This window comes from Ascaphus truei, chromosome 15 (assembly GCF_040206685.1).
Source record: "Ascaphus truei isolate aAscTru1 chromosome 15, aAscTru1.hap1, whole genome shotgun sequence".
NCBI lineage: Eukaryota > Metazoa > Chordata > Amphibia > Anura > Ascaphidae > Ascaphus > Ascaphus truei.
In genome coordinates this window covers 13,041,274-13,064,073 of record NC_134497.1, presented here as the reverse complement: position 1 = coordinate 13,064,073, position 22,800 = coordinate 13,041,274, and the positions used below count along the sequence as shown (strand labels likewise).

Genomic DNA, 22,800 nt, shown 5'->3' with positions numbered 1-22,800 from the left:
GTCATCCCTCGAGGCTTCCTATTGGCCCGCGTGACGCGGGAGCTTTAAACTTGGAGGGATGCCACGTAGTCACGGAATACCATGCGTGGGGGAAATATACCCTATGACTGGGGGAGGGGGAACATTTAGTGTGGACAAAGCATGTATCAGGGCTTTTAAATATCACTCTTATGTTGAGAGATTGATACATCTTGCTCCTGGTAGGAATGTCGTTGACCGATGGAAATGCAGAAGAAATGTGGACATGAATAACTTTGAGGCGCCATTATTTTTTTTCTTAATGAGACTAATTAATACAGGACATGACTCCCCCCCCCCCCCCCCCGTTATTTTCTTTGTTTCTCCACATTTTTTCACCATCATATGTTGACTTTTTCCTGTGCTTGATTCTCACTTCTCCTACTTTTTCCTTGGCGAGTCTTCATGGGAACGGGGGAATATTTTGTCTGTGCACTTTCGATACAATAGGGGAGGAAGGGGTGGGGGGGGGGGGAATTGTACTCCTCTAATCTATTCAAAGTTATCTTTTTCATAATTATTTTATATTTCTAACCAATCATATTTTTTGATACATTTTGAGTGCCAATCGATATATTTATCGTCTATTCCTGGTTCCAATTGGGGACAGGGACCCGTGATTGCTTGCACCAATTATGGACTAAATGGAGTTTTTATTGTGAGTGCCTAGAGCTTCTGTTTATTTTTTTTTTCAACTTACATTTTATTAAGTTTTCCCAACATTTATGGGGGGAGGGGGCACCGAAAAAGAGAAGTGGATTTTGGGGGGTGGGGGAGCAGTGTAGCCCTCTCGACGGGCAAATGTGAACAAAATAACCATAAAGTGTGATATGCATGCATGAACATTGAATAACATTGAGTACTATTTTTAATAGCTTTTAGAACCTCACGGTTGATTTGCAATAGGGTGAAAGCACTCAGCCAGGTAACACCTTCTCCGACATTTTTAACGGCGGTGTTGCGACTCACCGTTGAGTTACTGCTGCAGTTCACTTTAGACCCGTCTTCTTCAGTGAACCACAAGTCCCCAGCAAGCAATCCCTTGGACGTGGAGAGCTACGAGAGACAGAGAGAGAGTACTAATATCGGGTTGCAGAGCTCCTCTAACAGTAAGGGCGGTAGATTTGGCTGTGATAACGTTTAATGGGTCAACAGGACAGTTCTTCATCAAGGAGCGTGTACGGAGAGGAAGAGAGCAGACCTGCAAGGTTTCAAAAGCTCCGTACTGCAAACTAGACACCGTCTACAACTCAATATGCAGCGTTGTCCTTCAATGTAACTACAACACATCACTGAGAAATGCTCAGAGAACTAGATTGGTCATCACTTGAGTCTAAGTGCACAGTACATTTTCCTGCTTTGCCTTCAAATACTTTCTGGGCAAACTACCCAGAACTACCCTTGTTCTATCTGAACAAGCTCCTCACCCCTACCACACGCAGCACTTATCTGAGATCTGACTCCAAAAGACTGTTCATGGTCCCAAGGTTCAGCAAAGTATCCGGCCGCTCCTCCTTCTCTTACCGCGCACCTCACAACTGGAACAACCTACAGACTCTCACAGCCGCCACCAGCCTAAGTTCTTTCATAGCTAAAGCTGTCTCACATTTTAATCTGGTCTGTAACTGTTACATATACACCTACAACATATATTGGGCCTCATGCAGAGAGCAGCGAATTTAAAAATTGGAGAGTTTAATAAAAAGTAGCTTTTTTGGAGAGTTTTATTCTCCATATGCAGAAATGTGCGAATTCTGCAATGTTTGGCATTAATGCGTGTGACGAGTTAGAATTGGAGAGATGCGCCCTGCAGAAATGTGTTAAAAAAAAATCGCGCATTTTTTTTCCCTTTCCTATAGGCGGCGAGCTCCATGTACTTGCCAACTTTTCTTGGCGAGGCAAATAGTAGCAAATCGCGCCATTTTCTTGGCGCGAACAGCCGCTAGATGCCGTTCGCGGCTCTCTGAATTAGGATATTTTTAAAACTGGCGAGATGTAGGTTCTCGCCAGCCGCGCGGCGAGATTTTGAAAAAGAAAAATAAAAATGGCGCGTTTTCCGTAACTCGCCATTTTCGGCAGTTTTCTGCGCAAATTTCCCCAAAAAATGGCGAGATTTGAAATAGCGCTGCTCTCTGCATGAGGCCCATTATCTTTAACTGTTCATGCAATGTCTTTTAAATATAATGTATAACCCTGTTAATGTAATGTAACTATGTATTTGCCATCAGAATTCAGGACATACTTGAGGTAACTCTCCATGCGTTACTTCCTGGTAAAACATTTTTAGAAATGCATTAAAAAAAAATAACCCTTTCCCTGCCAAAGTTAAATAGAGGCTACAGCTCCTGTAGTGAAGCAACTTACAATATGCAGGCTTCTGCGTGGGAACTTTAGCATGCAGGAAACATCATTGATGATGTTGTCGACCACGCTCTGGGTACCGAAAAGCTGCACGTCCGTATAATATATGTCTCTGGCGAGAGAGTAACGACAGCATGTTACATTAACCCTCCCACTGCTGGTGGTGCCACTGCCTTGCAATCCATCGCTAGACCTCATCAGCCGTCGTGGAGTTAATTTGTTGATCTATTTTAATATGACTTCCCCTTCTTCTTCTTATTTGATATTTATAACATGAAATTATGAAATAGAAGGGAAAAAAACCATGAAATTCAGAACATTTTAAATTAAATTAGATATTACATACTAAATATATATATTAAAGATATATTAAATAGATATAATTCGTACGCGCGTACAGGGAAAAGGACTTGCCGTTTTGTCGCGTACGTGTTACTTTGCACCAGCTTGTAGATCACAGACAGGATCTTAAGAATCAGAGCTGTGGGTATAGAAAAATGTCAGATGTCAAAACGGCTGTAAATGGGTTGTAACCCTGATGAAGCTGCCCACGTGACAGCGAAACGCACGTCGGTGCTTGAGGCTCCTCGTGGCCAAGACGGCGGCTCTTACATGCAAGAGCTGCGATTGGCTTTTCAGGAAATAAAAGCTGGGGAGACACGGGAAAGTTCTATATGTTGGGTCCATCATAAACAAAGATGTCCTGGAAGCCCGTAATATGGAGACGCTCTGCATGACCTGGGAGGGCTCCCCAACACCCCTTTATAACAACCTTAAAGCTGCAGTTCAAGCTGTCGCGTAAACCCCCCCCCCCCCCCAAAAAAAGCAATTAATTCAATATGTGCATCAATACTATCTACACACTGACAAGTGATTAGCTAAGTTGCTGATCGATGTGTTCTCCTGTAAATCGATCGTTGAAGATTCAGCTCGGGGTTCACTAAATGCATCTTGTGTCCTCTTCGGCTGCACTGACAGCCAAAGTTCTATATAAGTATATATATATTGTGACGTCTCAGTCCCAGCGTAGGATCTTGTTTCCAGATCAAAGGCAGGTAAACTTAGCGTTGTGCACAGGAGGGTTTATTTACAAGGTGCAAGTCAGGAACAGGATTAACTCATAACATAAAACAGAAACAAAAGACCTAACTCATTTCAGGAGTTCTGACTAATACAGCTTAGTCCCTAACTAACAGTGGGAGAACTAACCTCTTTCCCCACTTTACACACTGTACCTGCAGCTTCCCTTTGCAGTATCTCACAGGGCTGTCTGTGTGCGCGCCTTCAGATCAGCACAGCAGCAGCACAGGAAACTGTCTGTGCTGCCTTTTACCTGGCAGCTCATTAATTAGGGCTCAGGTGAGAGGGAAGGGAACACACCTTGGAAGGTGCTGGGTCCTAGGCACCTCCCCTCAAACACCTTTTGCTTCAATACAACACACACACACACACCTGTAAGAGTGTGGTTATACTTATTACTTTATGATGTTGCATATTTTTCAGTATGTAGTCCCAATCAGGAGCATCTGCTTTAATAAATCCAGCTGGGCCTCTGGATTAATACGCAGTTGGTATATTGATCTCCAAAGGAAATAAAATTGTGTAATCCACACTTAGTAGCATTTTGTTTCCTCTGCCTATAGCAATCTTTTTTCTAATGGTGGTACAGTAATAATAGAATCATAGGTATCCTCACCGAATCTTTGTGCAGATTTGGAGCTGTCGCTCCTCACTTTTCGAGTGGTGCAATGCTTCACCATTTGCAACCCAACCGCGTCGTTAAACCTGCCATTGACACATATGTTTAGCGTTAATAATTACACCATTAAAATCCATCACTATTTCATTCATACCTGCCAGGTAAACACGGTGATGATGACAGAGGGATCTTATTCTATGATATGAAAGCTGCTAACAGGAATACAGAACCAGGGGTGGATCATTATCTCACGGAGCTGGAGTTCACAGCTTTGTCTTCTACTGGCTGTAGCTCCCTCTGGAAGCAAAGGACTTCCTTGTGCTGAAGTGATACCTACTCTATGTTAGCCCAGCTCGATCTGTTGTCCAGGGTGAGAACCGGGGCTTGGTTTTTGGATAGGCTCGCCACTACGCTTTGGATGATATTCTCGATTGCAGCCAGAACCTGAGGACTGAGACATTGGGTGTAAGGTCAGATCTGTTCCGTCTTTGTGTACAGCCCACCCCCCCACTGATCATCCCAACGTCTTCCAACATCAGTGCCTTTTACATTGTATGATCTGTAGGGGTGACGAGCTTTTGAGGTGTCTTATTCATTAAAGTGATGCCCTGTGCTAGCTGTGGGTCTCCAAATAATTAAAGAAATTCTGGAGCAAAATGGTGCAAAAGAGGCATTTTCCTCCTTAGTCACAATGTACTTAAGAAACTTTGCTTCAATCTTTCTGTTATCCAAAATGTTGTCGCAATAGGCGTCACTTTTGTACCTGATTTCTGAATCAAAACTTCACCAGGGTGGATGCAGCATAAACTTATCTGTCTAATGATCGACATTATTATTATTATTTCATTATAGGAACATTCAATTCTGAATTTTTTTCATAATTTTTTTTGTAAGGTTCAAAATCCAAACTTCGCAAATGTTGGCGTTTGTTTGGATGTCCATGTCGAAGTTCAGAATCAATGTTAAAATCGGAGCAAAATACCGTATTTGCCTGACTATAGGGCGACCCTGAATATAAGGCAACCCCCTAATTTTAGTAGTATCTGGAAAAATAAAAGCACACACACACACACACACACACACACACACACACACACACACACACACACACACACACACACACACACACACACACACACACACACACACACACAGTCTCTCTCTGTCTGTGTCTCTCTCTGTTTCTGTGTGTCTGTATCTGTCTCTCTCTTTGTATGGGTCTCTGTGTCTCTCTCTGTCTGTGTGTCTGTAGCTATGTCTCTCTCTGTCTGTGTGTCTGTATCTGTCTCTCTCTTTGTATGGGTCTGTGTCTCTCTCTGTCTGTGTGTCTGTAGCTATGTCTCTCTCTGTCTGTGTGTCTGTATCTGTCTCTCTCTCTCTGTATCTCTCTGTCTGGGTGCCGGTATCTGTCTCTCTCTGTCTCTGTGTGTCTGTATCTGTCTCTCTCTGTCCCTGTGCCTGTCTCTCTCTCTGTCCCTGTGTGTCTGTCGCTCTCATTTTGAGCTTAATGTCAGAAGCAACATGGCCGCTTCAGCCCCCCATGATGAAGCTTGTTCCGTTTTACCCTCCTATCTCATACATCCGACTGCTGATTGGTTTGCAAAGTGGGCGGAGCCCGAGTATAAGGCGAGTATGCACTTTTCAACTTAACTTTATTGGGGGGGAAAAAAAATCTCGCCTTATAATCGGGGAAAAACCTGTACGAGGCCAAAAACTAAGCAAGGTCCATCCTTGGATTCAGGATTTTATGTATTCATTGTCTTAGGTTGAACTTGATGGGCGTATGTCATTTTTTAAACCTCATCTGCTATGTAACTAAGGAAACTTTCCGCTTTGCGCATGGAAAAATGTGCAAACTTTAACACAAAAGTTCGGATTAAAAAACAAAAACAAAAAAATGAAAAGAAAAACAAATTCCATCCTATTTTACGGGGGTTTTTTTAACACGCATTTTTGCAAATCTAAAGCGAATTCCGGCAAAACCAAAGAACAAACATTTTTAGAACCAAAACGGAAATACCAGTGAAAGTGTCCACGCTTAATTATTAGGTCCTTAGCACCTTGTGACGCTTCTTAATTGATCCCCAAGCAAATACTTATATAGTGTAATAGCTTAAATAACATGCCTCTCGCATTTGGTGCAACCAGGAGCAGAAAAGTGCACAGTGAAAATCGTTGATACTTAAGGCTGCGTCCATGCTGCCGCTTAATTGCGCGCGCGAGTTGAGCGATGAATCACATTAGGGCAATGTGATTGTGTATAGTGCGCAAGTGTGCGTTACCCTGCGAGCAGACAAATGATTTTGTATTTGACGCGCGATGGCCAGGTCACGGGAGCGGTTCACGGCCAACCCCCCCCCCCCCCGAAACGCCTCCCCGTCGCGTCTGCCTGCAGGACAGAAAATCTCTCCTGCTGCAGGCGAGAGTGACGCCGCGCGCAGGCAGCGCGGACATTGCGCAGTGACGGTAAAATAGTCCATCCCAGTGTTATTATTCCCAAGTCCCAGTGCCACTTGTTTGCAAACGATGAGCAAAAGGGATTCATTTGTTTTGTGCTCCTTTGGTCTTGCCTGGGTATTGCCTCCTGAATATTTCCTGGCTCTCTGTAGCTTTGCTCCCCGTCTGTCCTCAGACTCTGCAGCAGGGAGAGCCTGTGTCGTTCTAAGCATCGGAAAAACTCGGGGCTCAGGGAAGAAGCCGCCATGTCTGCAGACAGCAAAAAAACCTTCGGTTAACAGGTGCCACCCCACCAAACCGGCACAAAAATAACCCCGATTCTGGATCCAGGCTCACTTGTAGCGTGTGAGAAGATCCATGTAGCTTAAGGCCTGGGACATAGTACATTGAAGCTCGCCGAGGCGCGCTCCTGCTCTGCCTCGCCTGCTGAAAATAGGGCTTTTTTCTGCCCTTGCAGGCGAGGCTGTGAGCGCGCTCTAGGGGCGGGGCGGAGACGAAGCGGGAGGCGAGGCTAGTCCCCCACTCCCATTGGATGGGAGCGGTCACGTGACCGCTCCTCCGCTTCCCCGAGCGGCAAATTTCAAACCTGCCTGCCTGTTCCAAGTTTCTCAGCCTCCGCACGCATCAGCGCGCATGCGGAGGGGGAAACTATAGCCGCGCTGATGACAGATGCAGGGGCTTTGTGCATCTGCTCAGCGCGGCTCAACCTGCCTCAGCGACGCTTAAATTTACTATGTCCCAGGCCTAAGGCTGCGCTTATAGGGCCTGGCGACGTCGCTCCAAAACAAATGCATTGTTGCCGTCGCAACTCCTTACCCACCTTACCTGGCCGCGGGGTCGTGTGACGTCACGCGACCCGCGGTGTCATTTGACGTCAAGTTACCGTGGCAACCGTGACGTCACACGATCCTCACGGCGTCGTTTGATGCCGCGTTGCCATGGTAACGCGTCCTGGAGCCGGCTGAACCTCTGTAAGTAGAGGTTGCTGAGGCCTCGCGTAGTCCCCCGGAAGTTAATTTAAATGCCGGAGGGGGAGGGAGAGCGCAGGACCTCCGAACCCGCCCGCAGCCCCCCCAAAAAATCTCACGCCCCCCAGTTTGCGCACCGCTGCCTTAAGTGACCTCTTAGGAGGGATGCAAAATGGTTCCCCGGCCTATGTCCCTGAGGGATCAACCAAACTAAGCATAGGGGGAATATATACATGTAGATTCATTTACCCCCTCCCTCCCCCCCAAAATATACATATATCAAACATCTGGAGCAATGACTTACAATTTATTCTGCTTTTACGTGGTGTGAGGTTACTTATAATTTATATATAATATCTCTTAATGTAAGTTACAGGCCCTCCCCCCCCCCCCAGCTTTGAAAAGTGGTTGTTTCCACGAAGCAGCTGCATATTTTCTGACACCAGGGGGCGCTATGTAACAGCATCTAATGCAGGATTATTATTATTAAAATTATATTGTTCAGCCACACATTATATAAATTAGGGGGAGTGTGGGGGGGGGGGGGGGGGAAGTGACAAAAACTCTCCCTTTTATTATAATTATATTAATATTAATATTATTGTATTGTAAATATATTATTATTGTATTGTTGTGATGATAGTATTATTAGTATATAATATCTATCTTGATATATATCTGTATAATACAGCAATCCTGACGGATTTGGTTAAAATCTGTGCAGTTTTGAAAGGTTCAGTCCGCCATCTTGAATCAAAATGGCGTACTACTGTGTCCTGAAACAGGATTGCACATGTTCTATGTCCTTTTGCAGCTCACAGGATTACTGTTCTCCCTAGTTAACACTGCATGTTTTCCCCCTGTTCCAGCAGCTAGCTGCCTGTGTAAAATGCAACATTATTGCTACATTTGCCTTCTTACATAGGTAGCCCTAGTTGGTTACCCTGGCAACCTTCCAATCTTCTTAGCTAGAAGGTTGGTTCAGCCCAGCTCCCCTGTCTTTCTGGCAGTTACATTGGTCCTTAGACCTTTCCTGTCTGTCACAGGACAATGTGCTCCTTTCCATTCAAGCTGGCTTTGTGAGTACATGCTACCCTCCATCACACACCTGCAAGGCCATCCTTTTTTTTACCTTCCCCCCCATACCAAGGCACCTTCATCTAGAGAAGCACTCTCTCACTACATACCACCACCACCAACAAGTACCTTTTCTATTTCTGTTGACTCCCCAATAAAGTTGAAGAAAATAGAAGGACTTTAGGTGCTTTCAAAGGGGACGAGTTAAACCACTGGAGTCATTCACATCCCACATGTGATCCTGGTTCCAGAAGATACTGTATACAAACAGACAAAAAACGGGTCTTTAATCTCAGGACCCATCATACAAAATGTGGTTACGATATCTTTAGAGGTGTCCCAAATGCCTAGCGAACAGACAACCAGCTTTCAACATATATTGTAGATATATCAAATTCTAACATATTGAACACTACGTATAACACTGCATAATAATAATCCTAATAATAGTAATATAATGAAATAATAATTTAAATATTATTATTACTAATAATACCATAATCACAACAATACAATAATAATAATATATTAACAATATAATAATATTATAATAATTGAATATATATATCTGTATCTATCTGTATGTATGGAGTGTCTGTGTATAAGTATATACAGTGTTCGACAAATCACCCAAAAATCTAGCCCAACCAAAAAATCTACTCGCCACCTAGTCCCGCTCCCAACTCCGCCCCTAGTCCCGCCCCTAGTTCCGCCCCCAACCCCGCTTTAAAATAAAATATATAAATAAAATACATTTAATAAATTCCTAGTCAGAACATTCGTTTTTGACATAAATGTATTTATTGTATTACATTATACTACAATTAGTCCTTGTTACGTGTGTGTGTGTGTGTGTGTGTGTGTGTGTGTGTGTGTGTGTGTGTGTGTGTGTGTGTGTGTGTGTGTGTGTGTGTGTGTGTGTGTGTGTGTGTAAATGTTGGATCTAGAAATAAAAGCCAGGTGTGAATGACTAGTTTCCTGAACCCCTTAACCAGTGTCTGCACGTCCCCGCTTCACAATATCTAAAGCAGCAATCCCGCCTGGGATCTTACCTGATCCGCAGTCCCTCAATGTCCAGATACCCTCATTCCCGCAATGTTATACATTGGAGGGGATGTGTTCCCTACCTGTCTTCTGGGTTAGGGGGGATGCTGATGTCTTCCGTGTGAAGCTTGAGTCAGATCTGGAAGAAAGCAGTAAAGGTCATTTCGGTGTAGTATAGGGCAGTTAAGATATACAGGGTAAATAAGAGATCCAGAGTGTGAGAGAGTGTGGGGGGGAGAGAGAGAGAGAGAGTGTGGGGGAGAGAGAGAGAGTGTGGGGGAGAGAGAGAGAGAGAGTGTGGGGGAGAGAGAGAGAGGGGGAGAGAGTGGGGGAGAGAGTGGAGGAGAGAGTGGGGGAGAGAGGGAGACTAACTGACTGACTGGGTAGGTGACTGACTGACTGGGTAGGTGACTGACTGACTGACTGGGTAGGTGACTGACTGACTGACTGGGTAGGTGACTGACTGACTGGGTAGGTGACTGACTAACTGACTGACTGACTGACTGACTAGGTGACTGACTGACTGACTGACTGGGTAGGTGACTGACTGACTGACTGACTGGGTAGGTGACTGACTGACTGACTGGGTAGGTGACTGACTGACTGACTGACTGGGTAGGTGACTGACTGACTGACTGGGTAGGTGACTGACTAACTGACTGACTGACTGACTGACTGACTGACTGACTGGGTAGGTGACTGACTGACTGGGTAGGTGACTGACTGACTGACTTTAGGTGACTGACTGGGTGGGTGGGTGACTGACTATATGTGGTCTCTCTCTCCCCCCTCCTCCCCCCTACACACACACACAAACACACACAAACACACACACACACACACACACACACACACACACACACACACACACACACACACACACACACACACACACACACACACACACACACACACTCTCTCCCCCCCTACACACACACACACTCTCTCTCTCTCTCCCCCCCCCCCCTACACACACACACTCCCCCACCCCCCTACTCACCGTGGATCGCTGTGGTCTCCGGTCTCTGTGACAGCCAAGGAAGCGGCAGGCCGGGTGTCGCCCTCGGCCTCGGCGGCTGTCGCTGCGGGTCACCGGGTGGCAGCGAGGGATCCGGACACAGGGGAGAGAGGAGTGGGGGGGCTAGTGATGCGGCTGGTCACCGGAGGCCGGGGACACGGAGTTGGAGGTGAGTGGGGAGATTTGGGGTGTCGGGGGGGAGATTGGGGTGTCGGGGGGGGGGGGGGTCCCAGAGGCCGGGAGAGATTGGGGGTCACGGAGGCCGGGAGAGATTGGGGTAAGGGGGGGGGGGGTCACTGAGGCCAGGAGAGATTGGGGTGAGGGGGGGTCACTGAGGCCGGGAGAGATTGGGGTGAGGGGGGTCACGGAGGCCGGGAGAGATTGGGGTGAGGGGGGTCACGGAGGCCGGGAGAGATTGGGATGACGGGGGGGCCACGGAGGCCGGGAGAGATTGGGGTGAGGGGGGGGTCATGGAGGCCGGGAGAGATTGGGGTGAGGGGGGGTCACGGAGGCCAGGAGAGATTGGGGTGAGGGGGGGGGGGTCACTGAGGCCGGGAGAGATTGGGGTGAGGGGGGGGTCACGGAGGCCGGGAGAGATTGGGGTGAGGGGGGGGGGGGTCACTGAGGCCGGGAGAGATTGGGGTGGGGGGTGGGATGGCCCGATGGAGGGGGGGGGCGACAGATGGCCCTGCAGGGGCCTGAGGCAGACAGGCGTGGAAGGGGGCTGGCTGCCGGAAGTGGGAGGAGTGGAAGCGCTGAGGAGGGAAAGTTGCTGAGAGGCGGGGGAGGAGCGAAGGCAGTGCTCAGAGAGCCGGAGGCGGGGTAATCTCCCCCAACAACATGAACCCGCTTCCGGCTTTTTTTTTTTTTTCTCCAGCGCGAGCGCGGGAAAAACAGCAGCGCGAGTGCGGGAAATTTAAAAAACACACGTGTGCTGCTTGGGCCAATATTTACTCGCCCGGGGGTTAAATCCACACGCCCCGGGCGTGTAAATGTATATAATTGTCGAACACTGAGTATATATATATGTAACGGGTTTTGTGAACCGGCCTGACCCACCCAATCTCACATTGGCCCCTGTGGTCTAACCGGTCCCCATTACAGTGTGGTAGTGTCTGGTGGTGCACCTGTTGGCAACAGGACTCCTGAGTCTCCCGCATGATGGTGTGTGGGGAGGACCCGTCCAGACAGGCAGCTGAGGTAGTGTGCTGAGTCTCACCTAGTTCCAGTGCAGCGCCTCCACCTCATCAGGGTCCCTGCGTCCGCAAGGGGATGATCCTGTTGAGGAACTCCTCCGTGGTGCAACCCCCTGTGTAATCATACTCTCACACACAGGGGTCTTTCTGATCAGCTCCATCTTTATTGTACCGGTGGGCATGGCTGCCCTCCACAATGGGGTGTACTTAGCCAATCATTTTCCAGCCGCTTCCCTTTGGTAGGTATGTCTCCTAGATTAGGGATTCACTGCTCTGTGCCTGGTCCCTGGACACAGACTCCTAAATCAGCTACTATAACATAACTGTTAACTATTCTCTGAACTCTGCAATATCTCTACTCCTGATAGAACGGAAACGCTGCAAAAACCTTGCAAGAACTAACTGTTAGTCACAGTGCTGTGTCTTATGTACTCTGGGGGCTGACACAACTCTGACATCACCAACCAGGGAGTCAGAGTCTGTGACCACTCCCATAGCTACACAGGACACCTCACCAGGGTGCGAGGGAAAACCTCCATGATTACTGCTGGCATGCCCACACTTACCAGGCCTTGCTGCCAGCAGGAGAGATGACTGTAGGCATTTTACATGACCGCTACATATATATACAGTATATAGCAACTGTAAATATTCCTGTATATTCCACATTTACCCACCATAACCTTAATAGTCGTGGTGATTACCTACAGTATATATATATATTGTAATAAAAGAATGAAAGATATAAAAGATTAAACATATCTATCTAATGCTTCATTGAACTCTGTGGTCTCTATGCAATATGCTGCGAAGCCGGAATATTTATTTGAATCGGGGCTTTAATCTTCCAGAACATGGGAAGACGGTTTCATTGTCACTACATAATGCTATATTCAGTTCGCAGCGCTGCCTTTCCGATGATAGAAACCCTATTCCAGTTAGCAAAGGGTTTGCAAACGTGCAGCAGAGGGAGCTCTGCGCATTCACATCGTTCCGCTGCAGCAGAGGGAGCTCTGCGCATTCACATCGTCCTGCTGCAGCAGAGGGAGCTCTGCGCATTCACATCGTCCTGCTGCAGCAGAGGGAGCTCTGCGCATTCACATCGTTCCGCTGCAGCAGAGGGAGCCCTGCGCATTCACATCGTTCTGCTGCAGCAGAGGGAGGTCTGCGCATTCACATCGTCCTGCTGCAGCAGAGGGAGCTCTGCGCATTCACATCGTTCCGCTGCAGCAGAGGGAGCTCTGCGCATTCACATCGTCCTGCTGCAGCAGAGGGAGCTCTGCGCATTCACATCGTCCTGCTGCAGCAGAGGGAGCTCTGCGCATTCACATCGTTCTGCTGCAGCAGAGGGAGCTCTGCGCATTCACATCGTTCTGCTGCAGCAGAGGGAGCTCTGCGCATTCACATCGTTCTGCTGTAGCAGAGGGAGCTCTGCGCATTCACATCGTTCTGCTGCAGCAGAGGGAGCTCTGCGCATTCACATCGTTCTGCTGCAGCAGAGGGAGCTCTGCGCATTCACATCGTTCTGCTGCAGCAGAGGGAGCCCTGCGCATTCACATCGTTCTGCTGCAGCAGAGGGAGCTCTGCGCATTCACATCGTTCTGCTGCAGCAGAGGGAGCTCTGCGCATTCACATCGTTCTGCTGCAGCAGAGGGAGCTCTGCGCATTCACATCGTTCTGCTGCAGCAGAGGGAGCTCTGCGCATTCACATCGTTCTGCTGCAGCAGAGGGAGCTCTGCGCATTCACATCGTTCTGCTGCAGCAGAGGGAGCTCTGCGCATTCACATCGTTCTGCTGCAGCAGAGGGAGCTCTGCGCATTCACATCGTTCTGCTGCAGCAGAGGGAGCTCTGCGCATTCACATCGTTCTGCTGCAGCAGAGGGAGCTCTGCGCATTCACATCGTTCTGCTGCAGCAGATCCAGCACAAGATAAGAACTTCACCAGTGGGACTTATCACAGGTCCCAAACCTGGCTTCATTTCGCCCCCGCTGTCACACAAACTGCAGTGAAGGATTCTGGGTCACAGCATACTGAGGCTCTAACCCACAAGAGGGCTAAGCTTTAGCACCCATTCACGTGAATCTGGGCCTGAGTGTGACCCTTTTGAGCTTCCCAACCAGTTGAAAGCAGCGGTTCCTAATCCCCTCCTCCCCCCCCTTTTTTTTTACCAGGATGAAAGGCAGGGGGTCTCTGGAGCTTGAGTCAATTCCAGATCTGGCGGACCCCCTGCTTCCCGAGTTCCTGTTTTTTTTATTATAATTCCACCAGGTTGAATTCGCAGTTTCCTATTGTCCCACGTGACACAAGAGATTAAAACCGCCATTTTGTTTCCCGGGGGGGGGCGACTGAAACACGCTACTACTTGTACAAGTAAATATTTTGGGCGGGGGGAGGTTCCCCCTGCTTCCAAAAGGAAAAAAAAAAGGGGGGGGTGGTTGCCGGGTTGCCATCTTTGACTGAACTTACCTCTGGTGTCCAATCGGCATCTTCCCCCTGCAACTCACTTCAATATGGCTACGCAGCGTCAACGCCATGACAACGGGACGCGTCGCTGTGGCAAGTTGCCATGACAACGTGGTGCCGCATGACGTCACGTAGCGTCTCGTCATGGCAACGGGCGTCACGTGACGCTATTACGTCATGCGGTATTCCCGTTAGCATGGCAACGCGGCACCATTTGCCACAGCGCCGACATATTGCCAGTATTTGCAGGGGGAAGATGCCGGGAGACGTTGCCGCCACCACCCGGAGGTTTACCACGTAAACCCGTAGCCCGGAGATACGTGGCCAAAACCCGTAGTCTCCGGGTGAAAAATATCAAGTGGACCTGCTGCATTAAGGAAGTGCAGAATCACAAAACCCATTCCAAGACAGCCGTTTCGTCACTCGTCCGCTTGAGCTTGGTTGCCGAATACATTGTGAAGCTGGCACCTGGTTATCTTGTAATAAGTCCGGTTCTGGAAATATTTGCGAGGGTTTTAACCCCTCCCCTGCCAGATAGTGTGTCCCAGGGCATACTTGAAGACGAGAGGTAACTATCAACGTATTAAATCCTGCTGAACCATTTTATCAATGAATACAATTTATATTATTGAGCTCAATAGAGGTTTATTTTGGGTGGGTTTGCTCCCTTAATTGTGAATAAAACCCGTATGTCTACGTTTTGGAAATATATTTTGTACAGTAGTTGCCATTTGCGCGCGTCCATCTGTATTTTTCGCCTCCTGCGCCCTTTTTTCCCCCCCTCGTGTTTGTGTTTTGGCCTAGCGCGTCCGCGTCTGACGGAACCGCCCCTCTCAATGTGAGCTGTGTTCGCGGGATGAGGTTTTTCTAGGGATGATTTCGACAGGGGGACGGGATTTTCTCGCAGATAATTGGTCCTACAGACTTTCAAAAGTCTACAGTTTCACCTCACAGGGAACGAAGAGCTAATAAAAGGGGACTTTGTGTGGTCACTGGCAGCGAAGAGGTTAACTTCCTTTGAGGTAGTACACAGACTGTATTCTGTGGCTTGCCTTACATATTTTATGAATGATAAAACAGCTGTTGAAGTAATAAAGAAGTTGTTGTGTGGCTGAGTGCTTTCTCTGTATGAAGACTCTGGCGTAATTGTTTTTTAAAGTGACATTGTACCTGGGCCACGTTAAAGGAGCAATCCCCCCCCCAAAGGAACAAAGGGAACTAATTCCAGTGACAAAATTAAAGGGTCTCACCTGGGGGATTGATACCTGTTTACCCAAATCTGACACCTATAAGTATTTGTAATGTATTTATTAAAGTGAGACTTGGGAGGGTGTTTGGATTTCCTCTGGCTCTTCCCTTTTGTGTGATGTCACTGTGTGATCAGCAAGTGTTTATACAGCCAGAGGTCTCCCCACCTCCCCTTATCTTTATTGGCTCTCTGATAAGGACAGGGGGGGAATAAGCAGAAAGAAAACGAATGAACAAACCCTCCCCATTCTTGGGCCCCTAAGAAACTCAACTGGCCGACTACTGGGGATTGCAGCTTTAAATCACGTTTCACAGAAAGGGCTCTTTGTGCATTTTGCAAAGCCCATAAAAATATTGATGCTGAAACAGTGACCTGTTATTTGATCTAATCTATTATGTCTTGCTTATCTTTACAATTTATGTCCTCTGAATAAATGTATAGGTGGGGTTGTGAAGGAGCCTTGTTCCAGACACACACACACACGCGCGCTAACCCAAGAAAATATGGCTTTGTGTCCCCAAAAAATCCCATCAAAATGCAACGCAACCCTGAAAGGGAACGGGTGTAATTGAGGATAAAATAAAATAAAATACAATTGCTGTTTCTGTGGCTGCTACATTTTTGGAAGGCTTAACCTGGACAGGTTTATGAAAGCCAGCAGTTTACTGGAGACAGAGAAGAAATCGTCCCCATATGTACCGTAGTAAGCAAAAATCCCAAGCAAATCACTAGTATTTTTGCTCTTTTTTTTACACCTGGTGCAGCTTCTTTTGCCCTAAAATGAAATTGCGTCACTTTTGTAATCTGGGAAACGTGTACTAAAATCACGTTCGGATCTTTACTGTACGTCAACATTTTATTACGCAAATTAGCACAAACCGTCTTTAATTGTGCCTCCTTTGTATAAAGGACTTTCAACATATGACACGGACTCAGGGTTGCCACCTCCTCTGGGTTTGACCCGGAGACTCCGGGTTTCGGGCACTTACCTCCGGGCTAAGGGTTTAGCCTGTCAATCTCTGGGTGGCGGTGGGGTGAGTCAGCGTCGCTGGCATCACCGGCACTCTCCGGTATTCTCCTGTCCGTCTGAGATCAGATGCATTGTAAGGAACCCCAACCCTCTCTAATAGCACCCCTGAGATCAGATCATTGTAAGGAACCCCAACCCTCTCTAATAGCGCGTCTGTGATCACATGCATTGTAAGGAACCCCAACCCTCTCTAATAGCACGCCTGAGATCAGATCATTGTAAGGAACCCCAACCCTCTCTAGTAGCGTGTCTGAGATCAGATGCATTGTAAGGAACCCCAACCCTCTCTAATAGCGCGTCTGAGATCAGATGAATTGTAAGGAACCCCAACCCTCTCTAATAGCACGCCTGAGATCAGATCATTGTAAGGAACCCCAACCCTCTCTAGTAGCGTTTCTGAGATCAGATGCATTGTAAGGAACCCCAACCCTCTCTAATAGCGCGTCTGAGATCAGATGCACTGTAAGGAACCCCAACCCTCTCTAATAGCGCGTCTGTCATCACATGCATTGTAAGGACCCCCAACCCTCTCTAATAGCGCGTCTGAGATCAGATGCATTGTAAGGAACCCCAACCCTCTCTAGTAGCGTGTCTGCGATCAGATGCATTGTAAGGAACCCCAACCCTCTCTAATAGCGCGCCTGAGATCACATGCATTGTAAGGAACCCCAACCCTCTCTAATAGCGCGCCTGAGATCACATGCATTGTAAATTCTTTTGTATTTGCTGCAATTCTCAAATGACCTAAAAATGGCAAGGAACCCTTAGGGATGCCGGGGAACCCAATGATTCTTAGGAAGCTCTGTTCAAAAAACACTACTGTATCCAGTTTTTCTTGACCTGTTTAAATTTTTGCACAAACCATGGCATTGTGATTTTAGTGTTATTTTAGCTTAAATATTCTGTGCAGAATTATTTGAGTTATGTGCAAATATATATATATTGGAGCTGGATGTGGCCCTGGATTCTCATGCGTGCATCCTGACTTTCTCTGTATATAGAATAGTATTGAGTGCCCTGGACTTCAGTTATATATATACTGTATACATACTTTGGCCTCACCCCGCAATAAATCCCAATGAATCTGTCTAATATGGTATTCAGATCATATTGCCAAAAAAGATTTTACCATCAAGAATCCGTAACTGAAGAGCCGTATTGGCAAGGAAGTCTTGTGCGTTTGAAATACCCTTTTTTCTTTAGCCCACTTCCTTGCACTGGACGAAGCCTCAGCCCATCAGTGAAAAGAAGGGGGAAAAAAACCCGACATTATTGATAAATGTTCTTGTAATCTCTTTCCGACAGATGCGGTTAAATTCCTTTTGCATTACAGCGGTGGGTAAATGTGCGTATAAAACGGAAGCCATTTTTATTATTTTTATCTAGATCCAAAATGTTTTTTTTTTCTAACACACAGAAAAGGGTAAGAGTCATTTGAAGGAGCTAAGAGTTAGCACGCTTCGTTCTGAAGAGGAATTAAGGCGCGCTGCAGCTTAGCACCCTTTAGTGAATCTGGGCCTAAGACGTACAAAGCATTCAGTCTTTTATTGTTTGACGTCTCTTTGTGATAATAGCTTTATTATGCCTTCCTCTGGATCAATATACTGTAAATACAATATAGGATAAAGTATCTGTTGTCTAAATCAGGGGTGTGCAAACTTACCAACATGCACTCCCCTTCTCTCCTCTCCCCTCCGACTCGTGCCCCCCCCTCCCTGCATGGCTCCGGCGTCAAATGACGCAGCGGTGTCATGTGATGTCATTTTGCCATGGCAACGTGAAGTTACATGACCCCGCGCTGGTTGCCATGGAGACGCATCGCTGGAACTCCAGGTAAGTGAAAAGATGGAGGCCTGGCGCGATCCCCGGCATTTATTTTAAATGCCTTCGGGGAAGTGTGAGGCCTCTGTAACAGCTGCGCCTCCCCCCAGAAAATCTCGCGCCCCCGCCACAATGTTGCCATTATTCTTTGGTCTGCCGGTAATAACTTCGCTGCTGCCATTTTAATGTCCCAGAGGGCCCAGCGCCTGTCTCAGGACTGCCTCACAAATACCCAGGAAACCCCGTTGTGTTCTGTTTTGATGCCTTTGACCTGGAAAAATCGCAGAGATCTCACTAGCCACCTGACCCCTTCGCCAGTTGGAAACGCGGGCGGACGGAGGGGTGGTGATGGGTGCCAACATGTCGCCCAACTTTTTAAATTACATGCTGACCCGCCCAAAATATGTTCAAATGTTTTTTAATTCAAAAGCATGGACTCCCACCTAAGGGTGAGTCCCCAGTCAGCACCGTGGCACGCGCGCCCGGTGGGGGTGGGGGGAGGCGTCGCGTGCACAGCGCTACACAGCGACCTGAGGTGAGAGGGAACGCCTGCGACGGGAGGGGGCGTGGCCATGATGTTACCCGGCGGGTTCGCCCTCATTGGCTGAACCGCCGGCGGGGGCGTGGCCACGCCTCCGTCGCAAGCTTTGAGGTCAAATTTCACAGCCTGCCTGAAAACCTGTCGCGCGCCTAACTATGACCGGATGACAGCTGTGCTCCTAGTTTTTCCCCTGTTCATCTGTTCCTGTTACCCGTGGATGCACGCAGCCTATACCGGAGACTTCAACTCACCTGGATTGGATTGTGAGTACGCCGTCCATTGACTGTCTGCTGTGGATTTATCACTAAGGGTATCTGGTTTTGCGAGGGTCTGTCGGTTCCCTTAGGGGGACTAAGGGTCCATCGCTTCCAGTTAGTTCCCTAACTATGTGATCTAAGGATTACCTTATTATAGCGACAGCGTTCACATGCTCATGGTTTGTCTCCGGTATATCGGGGGTTAAAATGAGCCCATGCGTGATACACGCTGTCTCCCTGGTTAGTAGCGTCGGGCTTTGAGGTTTATTCCTCTGCTTTGCTAATTACTAAGTAGGACCGGCCTGACTGGGGGAGCGGAGGTTGAACGCTCGGCGTGCGCTGTAGCAGTCACTGGGACCGCAGCTTAAGTCTAACACAACACTTTGCAGCAACACACTACCTCTTTTTACACTATTTAACCTGGTCTGTAACTGTTACATACGCCCATAATCATATATTATCTCTAACTGTCCAAGAAATGGCTGTCACCCAGATGCATCACCACTGCTCATTTAATGCAAAATGTGTCGTCATAACTCTGTGCCCAGGACATACTTGAACAGGAGGGTTAACTCTCAATGTATTACTTCCTAAACATTTAACACATACGTCTTTATTAAAAAAATTTATTTTTTTCAGCAAATATTTTTATTTCCTTCGCTCTGTCCAACTTTCAAAATCTTCGTTTCATTGTGGCGCATTTTTTTTTTTTTTTTTGCGTTTTTAAATATCTTTTCATTGGCTGCAGTTCGGGGGGAATTTTTTTTTTTTTTTTTAGCAAATGTTCTCAAATTCTGACCCCACACCCTTCCCCCTCCCCTCCAACCCCCCCAAGAAAAGGAAGAAGAAGAAGAAAAGAAAAAACATGCACTATATTAACGCTTTAAAAAATAAATAAAAATATTTGAGAAATTCGACAAAAAAACAGACAAATTTGTCCTTTTCGTACGAGGCAAGCTGAAAAGTGAAATGTACACCCACCATAAAGGAAGTACATGCAGTTGACCTGTATGTCAAGGGAAGGAAACCTAATAATTCTTCATTACAGCATTTGTGTTTCAGATGGGAAAAATTAACGTGAATCCCCTTGGCGCAGAGTAGCACTTTCCCTCTGCACAAAACCAAGGCCAATTAGCAATTTAAAGAGGTCAGATGCCAGGGCGGTTAAAGAAATACAAGAGTGTGCCAGGGGGAATAATAGCACTGCTATCGGTGCACACTGCATGATGTTATTAAATGGCCTGGGTTATCCGGGACACTCCCAGCTGTATGTATAATGTGATGTTATACATCGCCACCAATGTATGGTATACAAGGTGACACAAGTTGCATTAAGCAGGAAGTTAACGAGAGGAATTTGGGGGTCCCTGTGTTACCGAACGGGTAATCTAAACTCAGTGAAGTAACATCCTGTGGAGGAAAGATGCAAACGACGCACCGCTTGTCGAGCGGAAAAAAAAACATGACGGTGGCTGGATCACTCAATCGGGTCAAAAAAAATCTCTTTATTAGATCATCCGCAACAAATACTCATATTAGATCATCCGCAACAAATACTCACACAGACTGTGAGAGGAACAGCGATCTTAACGGAGCAGTCAGCACGCTGATTACAGGACATTACTACTTGTGAGTACTTCATTCTTACGTTGTCGCCACCATCCAAGAAATATGCAAAAAAAAAAATTCAATTATATATATCTGCCTGGGTCTCGGGTCCCCGTTTATTAACGCACAAAAATCTGTTGTAGGAAAATGTGTACAAAAATTAACTTTACACTCTACAAAGCGTGCAACCCGTTCAATCAGAGCCCAAAGCATTACTTATTAAAGTGTGGCTTTAATATACAAAAAGACAGTGCTTAGATTAAAGAAAACGATTATTACAAGAACATCCTGCTCTGTATCATTTTCCAGCAAGAGTTGTATCAGATCCTCTTTATTTTGCACCGAGCCTTTGGAGATCACGCTCCTCACACCGCGTTATCAGCGCCTCTTTCGTCTGGCGTCGGTATGAAGCCGCCATGTACACTACATTTACTCCAAATATAAAGATAGCGAATGAAAATCAAGAGGGGAGAAGGGTACGAAACTCTCTGCCTGTATCTTCTTATACTATACTAGCTGAGAGACCCGGCGTTGCCCGGGATGTAAATGCGTAATAGGTAGTATTATTTATAAATCGTGGAACAATAGGTGACTGTTTGTTGTAAAGGTTGGATAATAATATTGAAAAGAAAGATGGAAGAAAATGTAATACGATGTTGTATAAAAATGGTTTATTGTAACCACACCACAGTACAATGTATATTTTGGTGACATAAGTGATGTAAAAATCTGAGTCGTGTGTCCTGCTAGGGTGTGAGGCGGCGGGTGGCGCGTGGGTTGTGAGTGCTGTGTGCGAGTGGGGGTCCTGCTAGGGTGTGAGGCGGCGGGTGGTGCGTGGGTTGTGAGTGCTGTCTGTGAGTGGGGGTCCTGCTAGGGTGTGAGGCGGCGGGTGGCGCGTGGGTTGTGAGTGCTGTCTGTGAGTGGGGGTCCTGCAAGGGTGTGAGGCGGCGGCTGGCGCGTGGGTTGTGAGTGCTGTCTGTGAGTGGGGGTCCTGCTAGGGTGTGAGGCGGTGGGTCAGTGATGTCGGTGCGTAGGGGCGGGAGGCAGCAGGTGTGTGTGGCGGCAGGTATGTGTCGAGTGTGGCGGGTGTCTGTTGAGTGCGTGCAGCGGCTGTGAGGCGGTGGGTGAAAGGCAGAGGCGGCCGGAGTAAGGGCGGGTGAAAGGCAGAGGCGGGGGTGGGGAGGCGGTAAGGCGGGCATGAAGGCGAAGGGCGGCGGGAAGGGGAGGAGGGGGGCAAGGGGTGGAGGAGGGGGGCAAGGGGTGGAGGAGGGGGGCAAGGGGTGGAGGAGGGGGGAAGGGTTAGAGGAGGGGGGGGGAAGGGTTAGAGGAGGGGGGGGGAAGGGTTAGAGGAGGGGGGGGAAGGGTTAGAGGAGGGGGGGGAAGGGTTAGAGGAGGGGGGGAAGGGTTAGAGGAGGGGGGGAAGGGTTAGAGGAGGGGGGGGAAGGGTTAGAGGAGGGGGTGGAAGTGTGGGACGGGGTGGGAGGGGAAAGGGGAAAAAGAGGTGGAGGGGGGGGGGAAGAGGAGCGGAGGGGGGGGTGGAAAGGGGAGCGGAGGGGGGGGGTGAAGGGGAGCGGAGGGGGGGGAAGGGGAGCGGGGGGGGGAAGGGGAGCGGGGGGGGAAGGGGAGCGGGGGGGGAAGGGGAGCGGGGGGGGAGGGGAGAAGTGAAGGGGGAGGAGGGGGGAGGTGGTTGAAAGGCGGAGAAGGGGGGAGGTGGTGGGAAGGGGAAGGAGGTGGGAAGGGGGGAGGTGGTGGGAAGGGGAAGGAGGTGGGAAGGGGGAGGAGGGGAAGGTGGTGGGAAGGGGGAGGAGGAGGGGGGAGGTGGTGGGAAGGGGGGGAGGGGGAGGTGGTGGGAAGGGGGGGAGGGTGGAGGTGGTGGGAAGGGGGGGAGGTGGTGGAAAGGGGGGGGAGGTGGTGGGAAGGGGGGGAGGTGGTGGAAAGGGGGGGGAGGTGGTGGGAAGGGGGGGAGGGGTGAGGTGGTGGGAAGGGGGAGGC

At 48.2% G+C, this 22,800-nt stretch overlaps 1 protein-coding gene across 9 annotated transcripts in view; it reads right to left on the bottom strand.

The window, feature by feature from the left end:
• Nucleotides 1–20,827, bottom strand: part of SPO11 (SPO11 initiator of meiotic double strand breaks) — a 30,933-nt gene extending 10,106 nt beyond the window's left edge. Inside the window, exons 1-9 of one of the 9 annotated variants that reach the window (XM_075571626.1) lie at nt 10,625–10,751; nt 9,708–9,763; nt 8,710–8,837; nt 6,649–6,784; nt 4,416–4,529; nt 4,076–4,164; nt 2,770–2,860; nt 2,383–2,491; nt 988–1,074 (exon numbers count right to left, since the gene is read on the bottom strand). In XM_075571626.1, the coding sequence (XP_075427741.1) occupies nt 988–1,074; nt 2,383–2,491; nt 2,770–2,860; nt 4,076–4,164; nt 4,416–4,529; nt 6,649–6,782 (624 nt within the window). In that variant the 5' untranslated portion in view covers nt 6,783–6,784; nt 8,710–8,837; nt 9,708–9,763; nt 10,625–10,751. The other 8 variants (XM_075571627.1, XM_075571628.1, XM_075571624.1 and 5 more) reach the window with 8 other exon arrangements.
• Between the last annotated feature and the right edge of the window lie 1,973 nt (nt 20,828–22,800).